Source organism: Rutidosis leptorrhynchoides, chromosome 3 (genome assembly GCF_046630445.1).
Source record: "Rutidosis leptorrhynchoides isolate AG116_Rl617_1_P2 chromosome 3, CSIRO_AGI_Rlap_v1, whole genome shotgun sequence".
NCBI classification, from domain to species: domain Eukaryota; kingdom Viridiplantae; phylum Streptophyta; class Magnoliopsida; order Asterales; family Asteraceae; genus Rutidosis; species Rutidosis leptorrhynchoides.
Genome location: NC_092335.1, coordinates 43,236,767 through 43,258,118, shown reverse-complemented (window position 1 = coordinate 43,258,118; position 21,352 = coordinate 43,236,767). Strand labels below are relative to the sequence as shown.

The 21,352-nt window shown below is 31.0% G+C and overlaps 2 protein-coding genes across 2 annotated transcripts; one reads left to right on the top strand and one right to left on the bottom strand.

Moving 5' to 3' along the window:
- Nucleotides 1-11,801: 11,801 nt before the first annotated feature.
- LOC139899924 (uncharacterized) lies at nt 11,802-12,545 on the bottom strand. The gene has a single exon (XM_071882748.1). The coding sequence runs from the start codon at nt 12,543-12,545 to the stop codon at nt 11,802-11,804; it is 744 nt and encodes a 247-aa protein (XP_071738849.1).
- A 4,102-nt stretch (nt 12,546-16,647) lies between these two features.
- On the top strand, nt 16,648-21,071 carry LOC139896021 (alpha-galactosidase-like). The gene is made up of 15 exons (XM_071878599.1): nt 16,648-16,809; nt 16,978-17,036; nt 17,175-17,231; nt 18,661-18,695; nt 18,887-18,990; nt 19,081-19,156; nt 19,250-19,308; nt 19,440-19,505; nt 19,594-19,677; nt 19,764-19,828; nt 19,922-20,004; nt 20,116-20,206; nt 20,286-20,335; nt 20,489-20,629; nt 20,726-21,071. The coding sequence occupies exons 1-15, from the start codon at nt 16,652-16,654 to the stop codon at nt 20,810-20,812; spliced, it is 1,215 nt and encodes a 404-aa protein (XP_071734700.1). The 5' UTR covers nt 16,648-16,651; the 3' UTR covers nt 20,813-21,071.
- Nucleotides 21,072-21,352: the final 281 nt, after the last annotated feature.

Below are 21,352 nucleotides of genomic sequence, written 5' to 3'. Positions count from 1 at the left end.
GAGGCGTGTGATGCGGATGTGGTTGTTGGTGGTGGTAATGATCCTGTTGGTGTGGATGATGGTGGTACCGGTTATGCTGCGGCTGCTGCTGCTGGTGTTCGTAACCCTTGCACCATATTCTTCAAAGCCACTACCCGAGCACGAAGCTCGTTGACTTCTTCTATTATACCGGGATGATCGGTGGTTCGGACGATCGGATAAATAAGATTTATAATATGGGATAGTATATAATCATGATGAGTAACTCTGGAAATGAGAGAGAAAATAGTATTACGAATAGGTTCGCCGGTAAGTGCTTCAGGTTCTTCGCCAAGAGGTGAATGTGGTGGATGGAAGGGATCACCTTCTTCTTGTCTCCAATGATTAAGTAGGCTACAAACTCATCCCCAATTCATCCAGAATAGGTGATGGCTGATTGGTTGATCCATTCCGGTTACACTTTCTTCAGAGTTCAGGTGAATATCCATATCGGAATAGTTGTCGGAATTTAAGGAATTTGAACTAGATACGGGATCCATCTTGTATAATTAGAGAGATAATTTTTGATATGAAATAGATTATAGAATTTGATTGGTACTCTTCAATACATAATTTACATATGTATATATAATACCAAAATTTCGTAAATTACGGAGAAATTTTCGGAAGATGGCAGTCAAAGTTTACTGTAATAGATATGCCAAGATATGAATTTTGTCTATACACTATCTATGCAATCAATGCAATAAGATGCGTTTAGACTTAAGATGATAGACAGGTAATTTCTGACAAGAAATGATAAGCAAAACTTTTGACATGCAGACACAGTCGAAGTCCAGACTTACTAATGCATCCTAACAACTATCAGTTAGACACACTTATACAAGACCTGGTTCACTAGGACCAACACTCTGATACCAACTGTGACGATTGCTCCAAATCCATATGGAAGAACACGTCATTCATCGATTTCATTGCGAGGTATTTGACCTCTATATGATACGTTTTGTAAACATTGCATTCTTTTGAAAAGGCACACCATAAATGAATATTTAAATCAAAGGTTTTCGACATCTGATGATTTCTACATATAGACAATCACCGTAAATAATAGTTTACAATAGTAATTCCGTTGACAATGCAGTCAAAATAAGATACATGGTGATGATTTGGTGAATGCAACTTTTCCTTGATAAATATGCCATGTAAGACTCCATGCACATAGCTTGTCTAACATATAAGCAAACAGCGGAAGACTTCTAGGGAACCTGAGAATAAACATGCTAACAAGTGTCAACACAAAGGTTGGTGAGTTCATAGTTTTAGTGTTTCGCATAATCTGTATATAAAGGTGGATCAAAAGATTTCAGTTGTTTCATCCGAAATGTTTATCAAAATATTCTACAAGATTGAGCACCCTGGTAACTAAGCTTTAACGTTATAATAAGTACCCTTGTTTTAACATACATGCAACCAACATGTACAATACACGCAAACCAACGTGTACTAAACTCAAATAGCATACGTCTGTTTTATAGTTCAGGCTAGGGTTTCTATACCTGGAACAGACGGGGATGTCAAGCCCTATGGATCCATATACTACTACTCGCGCCCACCAATTCTTATAACTGGCAGTTACTAGTTACCAAAGCTAAGGGATTTTCGGTTCAAACTCAGTGTAGAATTTAGTATGTACTTGTATCCATTGTGTTTAAAATAAAGTGCATGTATTCTCAGCCCAAAAATATATATTGCAAAAGCAATTAAAAAGGGAGCAAATGAAACTCACCTTAACAGCACATAAGGTCATTCATCAAAAAGTGACCGTAACTCGGAATGCAAGATTAACCGTAGATCTCAACTTAGAGAACATATGTTGGTCAATACATATCTAATAAACTAGGCTGGGTTATAGTGTATCACAATCCTAATGCTCGAGATCGACATACAAAAGTTATCAAAAGTCATTTCAAAAAGTCAATTTTGACAATTGTTCAACAAAACGAGACGTGCCTTATATAAGGATTCATTTACTTGGCTAGTAGTATTTTATCAATCTCATAAACAGGTTGTTTAAATATTAATTGCAGATTCAAAAGCAATTCCAATTAACGTCAATTATAATTCAGTTGACCATATCTTTTGATTCGTTCATCGAAATTACGCGATTTCTAAATGAAAAGTTATTGATTTTTCGCCAGCTTTCCGAAAACATGTATATCATATACCTTTTACCAGTAATATATGTATTTAATTCGTGATTCATTATAAACTGTTTAACGACAAAATTTAGCATACAAGCATGTATAAATATATACTCGAGCACTAGACATGTATACACTATTAATATATAAAAGATAAGATATGAATGCTCACGTATCAATATTGAGATTCAATATTGCAGGAAAGTACGTAGACGCAACAGAGATGATAAATACTAGGTTTGACTTGCGAACAATACCCATGAACATTACCCATAACCTCCATAGATATAACCCATAATTTCCTTAGTTCTATCCCGTTTGAAGCTTGTTTTGAAAGTGACACGCTCATGACCTCGTCGTAATATTTTATGTATAATATTACTAAAAGTATTAAGATTAATAATAATAATAATCTTAATAATATAATAATAATAATAATAATAATAATAATAATAATAAATAAATAAATAAATAAATAAATAAATAAATAAATACTTACGGAGTAATATGTGTAAAAAACATGAACAAGAAACCTGGTATTTATAGCCATAATTCCTGATTCTGATGCCCATGCGATCGCATGGGTTTTATTCCTATTTCTCATGCGATCGCATGGCCGTCAGATCCAGCTCACATATTTTTTGTTTTCTTGTTTGTCGACATAATTAAATATAATATATATAATTTAAATAATTAATTATATATTATATTAAATTCATGTGCATAGTTGACTTGTAATTTCCGTTCCGATGACTCTTACGTTGTCACTAGACTTATGTCCCGGTTCCGGTTTCTCGAACGCATTTTTGTACGCTTAGAAAACTCGCAATTTACATTTTGTGACTCGTATTTTTGTCAAAATATAGTCTTAAATTATCAATAAACTATATCATGCAAAGTGTATCTTAAACTTTCGAGTGTTTTGGTCATTTACTTCTATAAATCATTGTCTCGCTATTTGTTAATATATATATATATAATAACAAATCGTTTTATGACCAAGTTAATATATATTTTTAACATTCATAAACACGTTTTAAATATACGTCGTAAGTTATTCATACAATTAATATTCCAACTTATCATATATATTCAAATAAATATTTAAACCAATAAGTTTAATGTACGGTATCAAAAAAAAATTAATACATTGTTACGTTTTCAAGTTATAATATATATATATGTATCTATATATATATAATTGTTCGCGAATCGTCGAGAACAACCGAAAGGTATTTGAATATATGAAAATAGTTCAAAAATTTTGAGATTCAGTTTTACAGACTTTGTTTATCGTGTCGAAAATGTTACTCATACAAAGATTAAGTTTAAATTTGGTCAGAAATTTCCGGGTCATCACAACATGTTTCACATCTTTAGGTGTGAGAACGATAGATCCGAAAACTTTTCTTTTATTGAGCGATTCAAATTCAGCTCGTATTGCTCTTTTCAACGATCTCAATCGTGTCTATTTTTCCATGACAGATTTTAGTTCTAGATCATCATCATCATTCATGATGTCATATGCAAAATTATATGAAAATATCTCATAAAGATTTTTTATGTCATTTCGGTTCCATAATATTTTTTTGAATGTGCATAATTGATTGCAATTTCCGTATTGACATCATCAATCTCCTCTGCATAAGGAGTATTGATTTGTGGTTCTTCTTGAACACTTTCTTTTACCTCATTATCAGCTGATTTTGTTTTTCGAGGATTTTTATCTTTGGAACCAATTGGTCTCCCACATTTCTTGCGTGGCAAAGACTCATAAGTAACATTATTGCCAGCTTTTAGAATCTCAATTCTAGCTGAAGCATTTACTGCTAGTATATATGATTTAGTCACTCCTTTTTGTATCTGTAAATACATCAGGTAATTTATTTGCAAGTTCTTGCATATGTATTATTTTTGAACTTTCTTTTCGCATTCTTTTGTGCGATGATCAAGATACATTAATTTATGTTCACATTATGAAACATATTTTTCTTTATTTTTTATTTCTCCTCCTAATATAGGGAACAATTTTTCATTATAATGACAATCAGCAAAATATGCTGTAAAAACATCACCCGTCATGGATTCAATATATCTTATGATTGAATATGTTTCATATCCAACATATATTTCCATCCTTCTTTGAGGAACCATTTGTTGTGGTGGTGCAATTAAAAATACACTGCACAACCAAATGTTCTAAGATGAAAAATATTTGGCTCTCGACCAAAATTAAGTTGGTAATGGAGAATATTTATGACTTGCACTTGGTTTAATGCGAATTAATGTCGCATCATGTAAATTTACATGTTCCCATATAAATATTGAGAGTTTTGTACTCATTTTCAATTGTCTAGTTATTAGCTGTAAGCGTTTATCTATTGATTCAGCTAAACCAAATTTGTGTATGCACATGAGCAACTGCATGTTCAACAACAATCCCTGTAGACATATAATAATCATTAAATGCTTGAGATGTTAACTCACCAGCATTATCAAGTCTCATCCTTTTAATGGTGTAATCAGAATAACGTGTTCTCAATTTAATAATTTGTGCAAGAAACAAATGCCATATTACGGTTTGATAACACACAAACATGAGACCATCCGCTAGATGCGTCTATTAGAACCATGAAATATCAAAATGGTCCACATGATGGATGAATTGGTCCATAAATATAACCTTGAATTCTTTCAAGAAACATTGGTGATTCTTTCTCAATATTCTTTTCATTAATCACCATATGTATTAATCACCATATGTGCTTTTTCATTAATCACCATATGTGCTTTTCATTAATCACCATATGTGCTTTTTCATTAATCACCATATGTGCTTTTTCATTAATCACCATATGCGCTTTTCATCATATATCTTTTGCACCATATGCGCTTTTAATCATATGCGCTGCGCTTTTCATCATATACACTTTTAATCATATGCGCTTTTAATCATATGCGCTGCGCTTTTCATCATATGCGCTTTTCATCATATGCACTTTTAATCATATGCGTTGTGCTTTTCATTATATGCGCTTTTCATCATATGCGCTTTTCGATGCTACATAGATATTTCTCATTTTCGGTTATCATTGACTGATAATCATATCCATTATGATATATATCAGAGAAACTTAACAAATTTCTCTTTGATTTGGGAGAAAACAAGGCATTGTTTATCAGAAAATTCGTACCATTTGGTAATATGAATTTTTGCCTTTTTCGTTCCTTATATCAAGTTTGCAAGACCACTATCTGCAATACATAGGTCTTTACAATTTAATTGATGTTGTATTTCAGCAGGATTCATACTAAAACTTCAAATAAGATAAGCAAATAATGAGTTATATTTCAGCAAGATAATCAAATTATATTACCTGCAAACAAATTACAATCTAAAGTACATAAAAGATAACACTTAATAAAACATATGCGTTATGGTCTAAAACCATTTATTTATGAGTGATACATAACAAGCTAGGCATCTTAGAAAATTCAAACCATTCAAGTCTCAAGGTAGCTCAGGGTTTATTTAATCAAGATTTTTCAAACAGATTCACTCTCGTTTTCTTTTCTTTTGGGACTTATTTGTAGAGCTAAACAAGATGTTCATGTATTCAAGAAATACTAGACTGATGATCTACGTTACCAGATCATTAATAAGAATCTCCGGGATTCTTATAAGAGCGTCTACTAACATCTTCAAATTTATTCTTTCATGGATCACCATTATTTCTTGATAATTAATATCGTATCTATCTTTGAGTATTTTCCATAATACACTTGGATCTTCGATCATATAATATGTAGATTCTAAGGACTCGTCAATATGTTTGCTAAGAAAAATACTTGCTATTAATTTCTCTTGTTCGAAACAATTGTCAATTATCATTCAGAGTTTCTAAAATACCGATTGATTCGAGATGTTTTTTCTACATTCATAACCCATGTTAAGTAGTTGTTCCCACTTGATTCTAAAGGAGCAAATTTAAGCCTTTTCAAATTAGACATTTTCTATTATCAAAAAGATGAACAACATAAATCATAATCATAATCAACTTCTATTCATAGACAAATAATAAAATGAAATTAGAATCATTTTAAATTCATAAGTAGCCAACAACAGAATAATGGCATGATTACAAACGATAAAACCACAAGGGCAGGATAGAATATAGGTTCACTCGGTGGTATATTAGCAACAATGATGATAGTTAGTATAACCAATACAATAGGAAAAATCATCCTTGTGTGAATCATCTTTACAAAAATCTTTTTGAGAGTGGTAATCTGAGAAAATGAAGATTGATTTGTGAAAATGTGAAAACGGAGATGTTTATTTTATATTTGAAAAATATAGTCGTTGTAACGTCGTCAGTTGACGTTAACAACCGTTATGTATATATGACCGTTGTAACGTCGTTAGTTGACGTTAACGACTGTTATGCACTTGTTGTATTAATAATAATTTTAGTAAAAGAATTTTATTAGTATAAATACGATTACTATAAAATACATTTAGTATAAATACGTTTAGTATAAATGCCAAGATTAAGAGAATAAACATATTATGCATAAATAATAAATTTAAGAATAAACATTAGTATGCATGAAATAAATAATGATTAATTGCATAAGTAATCATAAACATGGGCGGATTTTCAGGGGGCATGGAGGGGTGTTGGCCCTCCCAAAATTCTAGACAAGTAGTGTATGTTATGATGCTTTAGTGTGTGCAGATTTAATTTGTGAAAAAGGGACGATGACAGACATAAGAGGAAAGAGGGGTCTCGTATGTTCTTTTAATTTCTTTTCCAAAATAACCCCTTTCAGTTTATATGCACATTCATTTTTAACCTTATAAATTAAAAATGTTATTTTTCATCCATAAACTAAATATATTATTATTTATTATGACAAATAATTACAGAACACTAATTGCACTATATATACTTTAGTTTTAAGTTCATAGACTACTTAACTAAACGAAGTCTGACAACTAAATAACTAAAGTTAAAATGTACTCCGTAATTAGTTATATTATATGTTCAATAGAATAGTTATTTTTTAAGTAAAAATCCGTTGAAATATATCGGACAATCTTTTGTCAAACTAACATTGTACGTTTTGATTTTTGATTTTTTTTTTGCCCCTCCACAAAAGTTGTTCAAGATCCGCCACTGATCATAAATGTTAGATAACATAAATATAAATGTTAGTGAAGTTAATAAAAGTTAAATTGCAGAAATATAATTCAGGCGGTATAACCGAACATATATAACTTAAATAACATAAATATAAATGTTAGTGAAGTTAATAAAAGTTAGATTACATAAATATAATTCAGGCGGTATAACCGACCATATATAACTTAAATAACATAAATATAAATGTTAGTGAAGTTAATAAAAGTTAGATTACATAAATATAATTCAGGCGGTATAACCGACCATATATAACTTAAATATCATAAATATAAATGTTAGTGAAATTAATAAAAGTTAGATTACATAAATATAATTCAGGTAGTATAACCGACCATATATAACTTAAATAACATAAATTTAAATGTTAGTGAAGTTAATAAAAGTTAGATTACATAAATATAATTTTACTTATAATGATAATAATATTTACCTTACTAATAAATAATAGAAGATATCGTTAAAGAATTTCTTACCTTGATTATACGGAGCACTTCGCGCTGATAACGTGTTATAATTTAGGAGTTTATAACATACCTTTAGTTACTTATTATTTGGATATTGTTTTAAGAAAACGAATGAGAGAATGAGTAAAGTTAATAATTTCAGTGTATCCATCTTATATACATGTACTACATATTTATAGTCCTTAAAGATACTATTGCTAGTCACAATTCACTATTGCTAGTCACTCCATTTCACTGTATGTATACAGTTTGTCGGCCATACATATTTGACTTATAACATATAACCATTATTTGAGTGTAATAGTTACATTCATATTTATACATATTTTTACATTTGTGGTCCCTGCAAATTTTATTATTTAATACCTTTAGTTATAAAAAATTGTTGGTCAGTGTAAACGTTAAGTTGCCGATTATTTAATCTGCATTTTCAAAATTGTAAATCTTTATTCGGAATTGCATAATCATTAGAAAAACCATCATTCGGAAGTATTTAGTGTTTTCATAAATATCAAGATTCCATTTGATTCTAGTTTTTTTGCTTCATCATCTTGACGTTAATTTTGTCCTTCTCAATCAAATTCTTCTTCTCCTCTAGACATGCTAACCTTTCTGTTTCCGTTAAAACTCTTGATTCGGCCTGAGCTTCCCAATGGTTAGCGTTTAGTTTGTGTAGCTTTATTTGATCATCTAAATTCCCAAGAGATATGCAGTTGTTCTTAAGTTCCAACTTGACGAGTTTGAGTTTATTTCTTAATACACAATCAGGCATATTGCCGAAAACAGGAGAGTGTCATGCCTTTTAAATAATAGCATCAGCTTGATTAGATTCGAGCCAAGCGTAAATACACGAATGGGCTTGGGCCCGAAGTCCACGAACGTGTTCTTAAGTATATTGGAAAATGATCAAGAGATCTTTGTCTAATGTTTTTGCGCAAGTCTTAGGCCACAACTAAAGTCATTCCTCGGAGACTAGAAAACGATCAACTTTCGTTTATTTAAAACCATCACAATTAAATCTTTCGTGTTTGTTTCCTACCCTATTGAAGTCACCGCCGAATAATCACGGTACACTGATGGAATTGAGAAGGGACGTCAAATGTAACTACTCCAGAATCTAAGGTGTTGTTTGTTTTCCTGTCTGCAGACCTTATTATGTCTTATGTCTGCACGTCCGCAGACGTTTTTACTGCAGACAGTTTGTTTTTCTGAAGACATAAGATAAAATTATGTCTTAATATGTCTGCAGCCTCGCAGACTTAGAAATGTGCTTCTAAGTGCTGCAGACAGAATTAAGTTATGTTGCAGACCTAAAAACAAACGGTGTTTATTATTAGCATATAGACCTTCAGACCACATCTTCTTTACAGACATGGTCCGCAGATCTTAAGATAAAAACATCTTAAAAAACAAACAGCACCTAACATTCTTTTCATTACGTTTACTATCGCAATTTCCGAATCTACGCCTTCCCATCTTCGTTTTATATCAAGAAAAAAATCTCCTTATATTGCTTCGTTTACAACAAAAGTGTTTTGAGTCCCAAATTAAGATCATTGCTCGTGAAAAGTTAGTAGCATCTTTTTGTATAAAATTAAAGTTGGAGGAACCCCAAAAAGCCTCGATCGAATTGCCACTCACATGTCCACATTTAGTTTCTTGTAGCGAGTTTGGCCGGATTTTTTGTGCGACATAACCTTTTTAACCAAGCGATCTTTCATTTTGACCAACACCTCAAATATTTAATGATATCACATTCATTAAAACAGTTTACAAACCGAAGTGGAGATACACATTTACTGTCCCTTGTTACTTCGAATACATTTAACTTGTTTTATTGTTATGTTATTATTACAAGCAAGTACTTCTCATCTCATCTCATCTTATCTCAATCTCAATCTCAATCTCAATCTCAATCTATATAATTTAAAAATCGAAAAGAAAAAAAAGCATTGTACGAAAGAAAAATAATCGGTGATGATTACAAACATGCATGCTTCTTGGGAAAAATAAAAGGATCTAACACAATGTTTTCGAGTTCTTACGAAAGAAAAATAATATAAAGAAAAAAGACATTAAGTGGGGATAGTGATAGAGAGAAAATTAGGTTAGGCACGATTAGGTTAGGCACGGTCTGACTTCCACTTATTTCTATTCTTATTCTTATCCTTAATAAAACTTAGAAACACTATAACTTTTTTATTTTTAGACTACTCTCGATCATCACTTAACTTTTTCAATCACATTGTGTCACATTAGCGCCACCTCGGCAGCTTCTTCCAACCACATTATCAACCACATTTATTAACAACCATCACACCAATCACATTGACCTCACATCAATATTTTATTATATAATTAATTTCTTATTTCTTTATAAATATTATTAAATTTATTTTTCAAAAATCAAATATAACGGATATACAACCGATCGTTATAATTTTTAATTTTTTTTCAAAAAAACTGCTAGCTTTTTTCTTCTATAAATACACCTACTAACTCAAATCTTTTCATACACTTCACTTCTCAACTCAAAATCAAAAAACTTCAAACAAGTCAAAATGAAAACAATTCCCCCAGTGATTGTTGTATATGTCGTTCATTACGAAGGTGATTTCCGGAATGAAATGAAGCTCTACAAGTCCTGTAAAAAAATGTCATTTGAAGGAATCGATGTTCGTGACGTTGGTTTACAGGATCTGCTAGCCTTTTTGAAGGCAAATGTTCCGTGTGAATAAACGGATTTGCTGTTTTTTGAAGACGATTGTGATCCGGATTTAAAGGCAAGCTATCTCCGTACCGATGATCAATGGTCCGGGGTAAAAGATACCCTTGAAGATCGTCTAAACTGCATTACTCTGTATTTGGTTCTTGAAGATGAAGAGACATTAGGTTGGCGTTACCTCGATTAAGAAGAAAATGATGAACCGGTGGCTCCAGAGTTCGACACAGACGGTCGTTATTTTGGGAAATCTACTGAATTAAGTAATCGATGTTTGTGTTTTAAGATCTTGTATTGTATTTCAGTTTAATTTGGTTCTAGTTTAAAAAATGTAACTGTTTGTGTGTTAAATAAAAGTGATGTTTCAAAATAAGATTACATTAAAATAAAAAAAAACATTACATTTAAAGTTTATTAAAATAACATTACATTAAAAATAAAAAAGATTACATTTAAAGTTTATTAAAATAACATTACATTGAAAATAAAAAACATTACATTCGGATCATAAACTAGTCTTCGTCGCATTCTTCATCTTCAAATTCTTCATCCTCGTCTTCTTCATCATCTTCTTCATCATCTTCTTCATCAATTTCTTCATCATCATTGACATGTTCGGGAACGTTTGAAGGTCCGGCAGTCGGATCATAGCGAATGCGGTGGTTTGGTGGAAGACTCCAAATATGTTCGATAAGATTATCTCTAAGAAAATGATGACTGCTTTTATCTCTTAGTTCTTTATACATTCGCATATGTAGTTCAAGTCGTTCGTGAAGGTTTAATTGCTGGGGACGAAGCGCTGACGGATATTTTTCTTCAAGTCCACAAAATACACGGTCATTGTCTTCGGTTATCATATTATGCAAGAGCACACAAGTATACATAATATTTTGAATCTTCTTTATATAGAATTGTCGCGCCGGATTTTTTATAATTGAAATCGACCTTAAAGTATACGGAAAGTTCGTTCAATATCTTTTCTTGCAGACTCTTGGAATCTTTTAAATTTCTTTGCCTTCGGATCGTGAGTACATTTAAAAGATTTAACTAGAGTTGACAAGTCCGGATAAATTTCATCCGTCAAATAATACCCTCTACTAAATTGCAACCCATTAACAGTATAGTTACATGGATGTAACTCATCTTTTAATAAATCTTTAAATAAATATGATTGATTTAAAACGTTAATGTCGTTGTTTGAACCCGCAGGACCAAAAAAGGAATGTCAAATCCGTGTATCATACGAGGCAACAACTTCTAACATAATTGTTGGGTAACCATGATCACCACGTGTATATTGCCCTTCCCAAGCAACGAGACAATTTCTCCAACCCCAATGCATACAATCGATGCTCCCTAACATACCCGGAAAATCATGTATTTCTTCATGTTTTGAAATTAAACGTTGCGCATCGTGTGCATTTGGCCTTCTCAAGTACTCCGCCGAATATAAGTGCAAAACACTTTTGCAAAAGTTTTCCAAACACAAATAACTAGTAGATTCACCCATGTGTAAATATTCGTCAAATATATCGGGTGCAACACCGTACGCTAATTGTCTAATAGCGGACGTACATTTTTGAAAAACATTAAAACCCCATTGACCCGTAGCATCTTGTTTTTGTTTAAAGAATGTAAAATAATCGGGAATGGGTTCTTGATTAAAGTTAATTATACCTCGACAAATGCGGATAAACAAAGACTTGCTCATACAATAGCGTCTACGGAACTTATCAAGCGGGAAAGTGGGATCGTCTGAAAAATAATCGTTGTAGAGTTGTTTTGCTTTTCCTTCTCTATCTCGTGGAAAATTTCTTCTAGGAGCTTTTGGTATAGACGGACCTTCGTTTTCGACTTCTTCTTCTTCCAAAAAATCGATAGCTTCGAGAGCTTGAAGTGGATCATAAGCATTTGCAATAGCTACCGCCTCATCGTAAATTTTGTCTTCTCGATCTCGATCTCGATCCATGCTCGAAAATTTAAAGAAGATTAAGTTTTTTTTAGTTGTTTTAGTTGTAGTTGTAAGTATGAAAATTATGAGTAAGGGGTATAATATTTATAGATAAAATTAAAAAATCCCAACGACTATCATCAATGGCTATTTTCTCATTTTCATTGGATTTTTTTTTTTTACCCCTGTTGCAAGATGTCAAAGAATGGCATAATGGAGGACGGCCTTCAACGGCGGCCCCAGCATTGCCGCTAGCAATGGCGCGGTTCAAACGGCGGGCAAACGAAGCTGAGGGGCGGTGATGGTTGGTAGCAGCCTTTTTTCAAACAACTAATTCATTTCTTTTCTTTCTAAACTAATACTCTAGAACAGAAAATAAAAAGGGTGTGTTGTCACAATAATGAGATACCGTTAAAAAGGCTAAACAAAATTATGTTTATGCGTCACGGTGATATTTTCAAACAACTCACTTCAAACGCTCTTTTTCACATCCTAATAGTATCATATGTTATCGAACCGTTTATATTGAAGACAAACATACAAACTAGGAATACTTTTCTTACATCACCATGTATGAGATCAAATCAAAAATGATTTTGAATTTTTGATTGTTTTGGGTTGTTTGTCCCCACCGCAATACTAAACTTTTATGCTACATTTTAAGGTGGTCATGGTTTTTTAATGTATAAATGGGACTAATCATGTTTCTTTATTTCCCACATAATTAAAGTCTTATCTAGAAACAATACGTAAAGGCAAGGTTGTAAAAGACGCGAGTCAAAAATGCGTCGGTGGAGACTTTGGAAGGACAAGTCCGTCGAGACGGGGACACGACGGCGGACGAGTCGGGAGTTGACCAACGTTGATTTTCAAATATAAATACATTGAATATAGATATTTCGGACATAAATACTTTAAAATAAATGATATACAAATAATATAACACGGTCGTAATTTACACAATATATAGGTTTTTATAATGTTTTCTACGATTATAATTTATTTATTAATTTTTCTTAAAGGGATAAAAAAGTCAATCTTTACCCGACGTTGAGCTGACTTTTATTAGACGTTTTTCTTCAAATCGGACGAACTAGTAAAAAAAGTCGCACCGGCAGCCGCCGTTTATAACACTGCCTAAAGGTGTGATGGAGCAACTATGTTAAGAAATTTGGTTTTGATATAAACACTTTGAATGATATAAAATTAGTGTATAAACTTTTTATTTTAAAAAATAAATTATTAATTAAGAAATTACTTGATAAGTATTGTAAAAATTATATAGAGAAGGTAGAATAAAACGAAGTACTTAATGGTTCAAAGATAATTTTACCTCTAAATAGTTCAACACATATATTAGTTTTATTCAAGAGCATTTCATTCAAAGATTACGTACAAACAAAGGCGTAAATTAACGCTGAATTATCCAACATTAAGCTTTTCTTAAAAGGCAACCGAACAACTTCATAATTAAGTTAGGTTCATATTTGATTTATATGGTGGGTATATGCAATATGATAGTAACTTACTCCAATCATGCAGGCTTGTCTGAGTGGTCATCGAGTTTTTCAATGAAACACATCATCCGGGTTCGATTACTGGCTATACCAAATCGTTCAGAAAGAAATTGTGACTAGAGAGTGCGCATAATGCGCAATTCATCCAGTACCAGATCTCGCGTTCAGGAGGCTTGATTACTCAAGGTTTAGCCGCTATGAAGGAACCAATGTGTTCGTTCAAAGAGGGTTTTCTCGTTAATCCAAAAACTAACTCCCTTACAATTTAAATGTTCATAACTAGTTTTCGAACCCTCGCTTCGCGCCGGGGGTTCGATTTTCAATGTATTTTATTGCGTTTAGTTTGTAAAATTATTTCGTGACTAACGATGATGTCGTTGAAGCGCAACTCGAGTCGAACTAAAAGGTATAACCCGTGAAAGATTTAAATGTTATTTTAAATTAACAATATATGTGGATCTCCGCGTTTCGCTATGTAATTGTCGACTTTTAAAAATTTAACGCAAAATCAACGTATATGAAAATTACCCCAATTATTTAGCCTTTTTTTAAAAAGAATCCGTTTTGCGTATAGTTAGTGACGTTGTGTTCGTAAAATTATTTTGAGTTTAACGATGATGCCTGAAAAAGTTAACTCGTTGCGAGTGAGAAAATATGACCTGTTGAATATTTGGGTGGAGTTTATTTAAGATTTTTATGAAAATGTTGATTTGTCACTTTACCCCCTGTTTGGGGAGCCGGTTTTAACGTTTGAACAAAGTGTGTGTGTGTTGGGGAAAGGAGGGGGGAAGTGGAAGTTAATAATAAAAAAAAAGGCGAAATGACGAAAATACCCCTAATACTATTCATCATTTCTGTCTAATAGTTAATATGGTAATTAGAATTTTTTTTTTAAAAGGTAAAATGAAGAAAATGCTCCTAATTACTATTCACCATTTTTGTCTATTAAATAATATAGTAATTAAAAAAAAAAAAGGCCCACTAGTAATACATTACATGGGGTTGGGTTCTGTATTTGATAAATGGACCTAACATAAGACTTGTACAATAATATTCCGTTCACAAATACGGAGTATGATCATAAACGCATGCAAAAAGCCTAAAAATAGTGTTGTGTATTAGCTATTTCGTTTTCTCTCCAAATGATTTATCCCTTTGTATTTAATTTGTTGATTCTTTAATCAGTTGATCAAAGTTCTTTAATTATATTAATTTTTGTTTTTTTGAAAAAAAAATAAATTCATGCAAACATATACATATAGCTGTTAATATTAAACTTAAAAATTAATATGCATACATGTAATTTGAAATTTGACATGTAAATGTAGGTGACAGAGACCAAGTATTGAACTTTACATGGAGTTAAATTTTATATATTCGGTTATTGAATTAACATACGAACTCACGTTGCTAGTTTTGGGAAACCTCTTTATGATGACGTACAAAGTTTCTATTTTCAGAATAACACATAGTTAAACACTACGACGTACAAGTACGGACCAATACATATATTTACCCTAGAATTGAAGATTAGAGATACTCATTAATCCAAAGTATTAGTCAAATAAATAAGATGTCATCTAGCATGTAATTATCTCAATCTTTTAAAAATAGATTTTAAAATACTAATAATATCATAATTTTATTTTCTCAAAATTTGGAAAGAAAAAAAAAGTTTCTCTGATCTGGTCCCATTTTGCCTCATCTTCCTCCATCATCAGTCTAAGAAAAATTCAAGAAAATTATCGAAACAGCTGGGACCCTTATAATGTTTTTCTTTTTTAGAAAATAAAATATATATACAAGTATATTGAATAATAAAAAAACTTAGGGTCCGTTTGTTTACCTCTTAATGGAATAGTTCAGCACTGAATGCTGAACCATTCAGCATTTTTGTTTCTGACATATGATGTTGAATGGTTCAGCATTTAGTGCTGAACCATTCAGAGATGAAACACTCTCTTAATCATTAAGAGACTAAATTTTATGTAATATTCTTCTTAAATCGTATCCAGAACACTTATCGAATAAGTATATTGAAGTTTTTTGTTAATGTTAAATGAAAAAAGTTGATTTAATTCATTCATATTGATTATTCAAAATGATTATCAAACAACTTATTGTAATTCAAAAACTAAATTTATTCAGAACCTCTGAATCATTTAGATTATGAATCATTCAGTGCTTAATCATTCAAATTTATTAAATGCACCCTTAGTCGTTTATTATTTGTACTGTTTTCAAATACATTAGGAATAAATTTTGATAATGAATGGATGTGTACCTCATCCTAAACTCCTAAATGGCAAAAGAGTATAATTAAGACACAAACACTTAAAAAATAGACTTTAACTACCGGCTAATTTTGCAATTAATTTTTAACTTTCTTTATACTATGATCCGTTCTTAAGGTGATGTCTCGATCAACATACACATCAATACTTTTTATCGTATAAAACACGTTTAGTTGAAACAAACATAAAAGATAAGTAGATAAATACATAAAAATAAATATATATAATTATTAATTTATTTATTTTTATGCGGGTGTGTATATATAAGGGATATATACTTGCCATTTGCTTAGATAACTAGTTCGTATTCAAAATGTACAAGATATATCTAAAGTTTGTACTACTTTGCTTCTCCACCTTCCTTTTAAGCACCCGATATACAACTACCAATGCAACACGTACAATGTTTATGGGCACAGATGACCGGAGGAGCCTTTTGGAGAATGGACTTGGCCGTACTCCTCAAATGGGGTACGTTAATTACTACAGTACATATGATGTTTGCATTTACTAGCTTTGTTGGTTGTACTATTGGCTTGATTTACGTAACCATGAACATGGTCACTTTGTAATTAAGAATCTCGTTTTGATGTATTGTAAAACAATAAATTAATGATTTTTAGTTTTGTAATTGATCAGGTGGAATAGTTGGAACCACTTTGGTTGTAATATTGAAGAAAAATTAATCAGGGAAACAGGTAATTAAATTGTTTTTTATTTCTTTTCAAAAAAAAAAAAAAAATTCAACTCGTCATTTTAATCAAAGAGTTATGTTAATTAGTTCTGATTTTTATTGTATTTATTTTAAATCTTTTTTAATTTTAATTTATCTACAGCGGATGCAATGGTGTCAACTGGACTTGCTGCTGCAGGTTACAAATATGTTAATTTAGGTAATCCATAGTATTTACTATTTACTACGTAGTATTTATTAATTTAATACTCCATATTTTACTTGTTAAACTTTAAACTACGGAGTAATAATGTTGTTATGAACCGACAAAATTCCCGTGTTCATGAGGTGGGCCGTATGATATCTTATCAGATCTAAGTTTAAACAATAATAATTTGAAAGGATAATGCTGTTATACATACATCTTCAATGAAATAAAAATATTAAGCATATTTTTATTATTAATATTAAATTAATATGTATATGTATATGTAAATATGAAAACTTTATTATATTTATCTCTCCTAAACCTATAAATTACATATTTACTCAAAATGTAACTTTTCAATTCTTCTTAAAGTTTATGAAGGAGATATGTGAGATTGCCTCGTAATAAATATATAATATATATGTATGTATTTCCTCTAACTTTATTTAAAATTAAGTGAAACATAATTTATACTTGTGAAGTCTTTAATTTTTAATTTTAATTTTAAGTAATAATTTATGTCTATGACTATATATATAAAAATAAAAATATCCACATTTACTTTGTTTGATTTCATGATTTCATTAAAATGGTGTCATGCTTCCATCCAAAGTATGCTATGTTAACCACAAAAGTTTCAATTTTTTAAAAAGTTATCACAATACTTTTCAATTTTACAAAACAGCCACATAAATTTTCATTTTTTAATTTTATTAAAATTAACTTTACAACTTTATATTTTTACAAATCAACCACAAAAATTTTTATTTTTACAAATTAATCAATACATATTTTCCAGAATACTTAAATCGGACAACAGAGAAGATTCTCTCAATAAATCTTGAAAATAAGTCAAATCATCTACATTCTCAATTACGTATCATTTTTAACATTTCATTATACTGTAATATTTAATATTTAATTTATATTTCCAGAATACTTAAACTTGGTTATGCTAGTTTGGACCAAATTTTGAATCTTTTTTGTTTACAAAAGGAAACAAGTATGCATATTCAACCAGTTGGTTAACAACAAAAGTATGCAAAGATATTAAGATTGTGATGATCTTTATTGGGTTTGGTCGTAAGGATCAAATTCAATTGCTAGAGCACACATTCGAAGAGATGCATTAAAAAATACAAACCGACCCGGGTCTCAGACCCAACCTGTTTGACCCATTACCTGTTTTGACCCAAACCCATTTGATCCTTGGCCCAGACCGACCCATCTCGACCCTTTTTCCAGGTGTATGAACATATGCTCATATTAAAAATTCAATATCAAATGAGTAATTATTTTTTGTTATTAGAAAATTAAATGGGTAATTATTTAATCTGGCCTATGAACATATGCTCATATTAAAAATTCAATATCAAATGAGTAATTATTTTTTGTTATTAGAAGGTAACTTTTAATAATGCAGTTTTTCTTTGTGTTTTAGATGATTGCTGGGCTGAACTTAATAGAGATTCAAAGGTAATTTTCCATTTATTTCATTAAATAGCAAAATTTAATCTTCATAAGGCTTACTTATAATGATAATATATCAAATATTAAATGTTAATAATTAATAATGAATATGAATAATGAGCTAGAACTAGCTAGTTGTTCATGCTTGAATTTATATTCATTTCTTGTACCATATATAATCATTCTAGTTTTTGTAGGGAAATTTCATTCCTAAAGCTGCCACATTTCCATCTGGAATCAAAGCATTAGCAGATTATGTTCATAACAAAGGATTAAGGCTTGGAATTTACTCTGATGCAGGGTAGGAATTAACTGCATGATTAAAAGCTTAATTACAAAATATTAATCTATTTTTCTCAAGTCTGATTTCTCTCATTCTTGTTCTATACAGAACTCAAACATGTAGCAAACAAATGCCTGGATCATTAGGCCGTGAAGAGCAGGACGCAAAGACTTTCGCTTCATGGGTACAATTCTTACTTAACTTGCCTAAAGTTCTTATATTTTTGCTATATCTTTTGGACGTAACGTAAAGTTAACATTTTTCTTTATTGTTACAGGGTATTGATTATTTAAAATACGATAACTGTAACAATCAAGGTATAAGCCCAAAGGACAGGTACATTTCTTTTCTGTTCAACTTTTTTTGTTATCATCTTGTTGTTTGAAAATACTATAATGATTAACAAATTATTTGGATTTTTTTTTTCATTTTATAAACTTACATTGGATATCCCTTTTGTGACAAAGGTATCCAAAAATGACAAAAGCATTGCAGAATTCAGGCAGGTCCATCTTTTATTCTTTATGTGAATGGTGAGTGTATTATTATATTAAACTCTAGTGTATTCATATTTTCTTAAAATGACCAAAGGGAATTTAAATAATGTTATTTGAATTTCAGGGGTGAACAGGATCCTGCAACTTGGGCACATAATGTTGGTAATAGCTGGAGAACTACAGGGGATATTTCTGATAATTGGGATAGGTAAATTTACCATAATCTTGAAACTCTTTGTTTAAAGACGAAAAGACGATTAACATAACTTAATTCTATTTTTCACTTCCTACTAGCATGACCTCACGGGCCGATCTAAATGATAAATGGGCAGCTTACGCGAAACCTGGTGGATGGAATGGTACTTTTTATTCCGGACTGTAAATGTCTTGCTAATCCTAAGTTAGTTTACAGCTTATTAAGTTAATCTTTTCTTTTTGCGATTTGGTCGTAGATCCTGACATGTTGGAAGTTGGAAACGGAGGAATGACAACAGAGGAATATCGTTCGCATTTTAGTATTTGGGCGTTAGCAAAGGTATATAACTATAGAGATAGTTTGAAATTCTTATCATCACTTCATATAATAGTATATATGAGGCACATAAGATCTTTATAAGAAGCTGAAGAGAGATTGAAAATATCTTAGGCACCTCTGTTGGTTGGTTGTGACGTACGATCAATGAGCAAAGAAACATATGCAATTCTTAGTAACAAAGAAGTTATTGCCGTGAATCAAGGTAAGTGTGAGAAATGTTATACTTCGTTTCTACTTTTAAATGTATCGATATATAGTCGATAACTTGAACACTGTATCAGATAAACTTGGAGTTCAGGGGAAAAAGGTTAAAAAGAATGGTGATTTGGAGGTAAGATTCTTTATTTAATCATATTAATAGCAATATTGATAAAGTCAAATTTGCATTGTATTACTATATTACTACATGAGATATCCATTTGCTTTAGATATGAATATTAAAATTTAAAATTTAATATTATAGATATGATAAAAATAAATGTAGGTTTGGGCCGGGCCTCTTGCACATAACAAAGTTGCTGTAATTCTATGGAACAGAGGAGGCTCAACAAGCCAAATTACTGCTTATTGGTCTGATTTAGGCCTTAATTCGACCACAGTTGTTAAAGCGCGTGACTTATGGGCGGTAGGGTTTACAAAATACATTACTTTTTTGTCATCCTAAAATGATATTTAGTGATTTCATCTTGCAATAACATGTCACACTTGTATATGTTTGCAGCATAGAACACACAAATCGATCAAGGGGCGGATCTCGGCAACTATACAATCTCATGCATGTAAAATGTTCGTTCTAACTCCAAAATGAGGAGTTTAAAGAAAATGATCCATCCAATGCAGAGTATATATTATGAATTGTAGTGTAACATCCTGTTACAAGAATAAAATTTGCAAAGGCAAAAGTGTAAAACAATTCATTTTCATGTGAAGCAATTACAATATGTTCTGAAAGAGATATGAGACTCTCTTTCAAGGTTTAATAAATAATAAAATAGGAATACGATGTTCATTATAACTTATATCATGATCATTTAGAACTTCATTTTGCATCAGCGATTTCAACAATCATATGTACAGATGAACCAATATTTATGATCCTGAATACTGAATTCAATCGTTGACCAAATTACTGTACTAAATTCAAAGTCAACATCCAATTGAACCCAATGAATGATCCTGACTACTGAATTACATAAATATAAGTTAAAATATGACACATCGGTAGTGTAATATTGTAATTTTTCCAGAGGATAAGACTGCACGTGAAATTCAAAAGAAGTATCCGTGTAGTTCGCTGGTAATTTCTGATTTCTTACATCATTTACATATATATTGGAGATCAAATCAA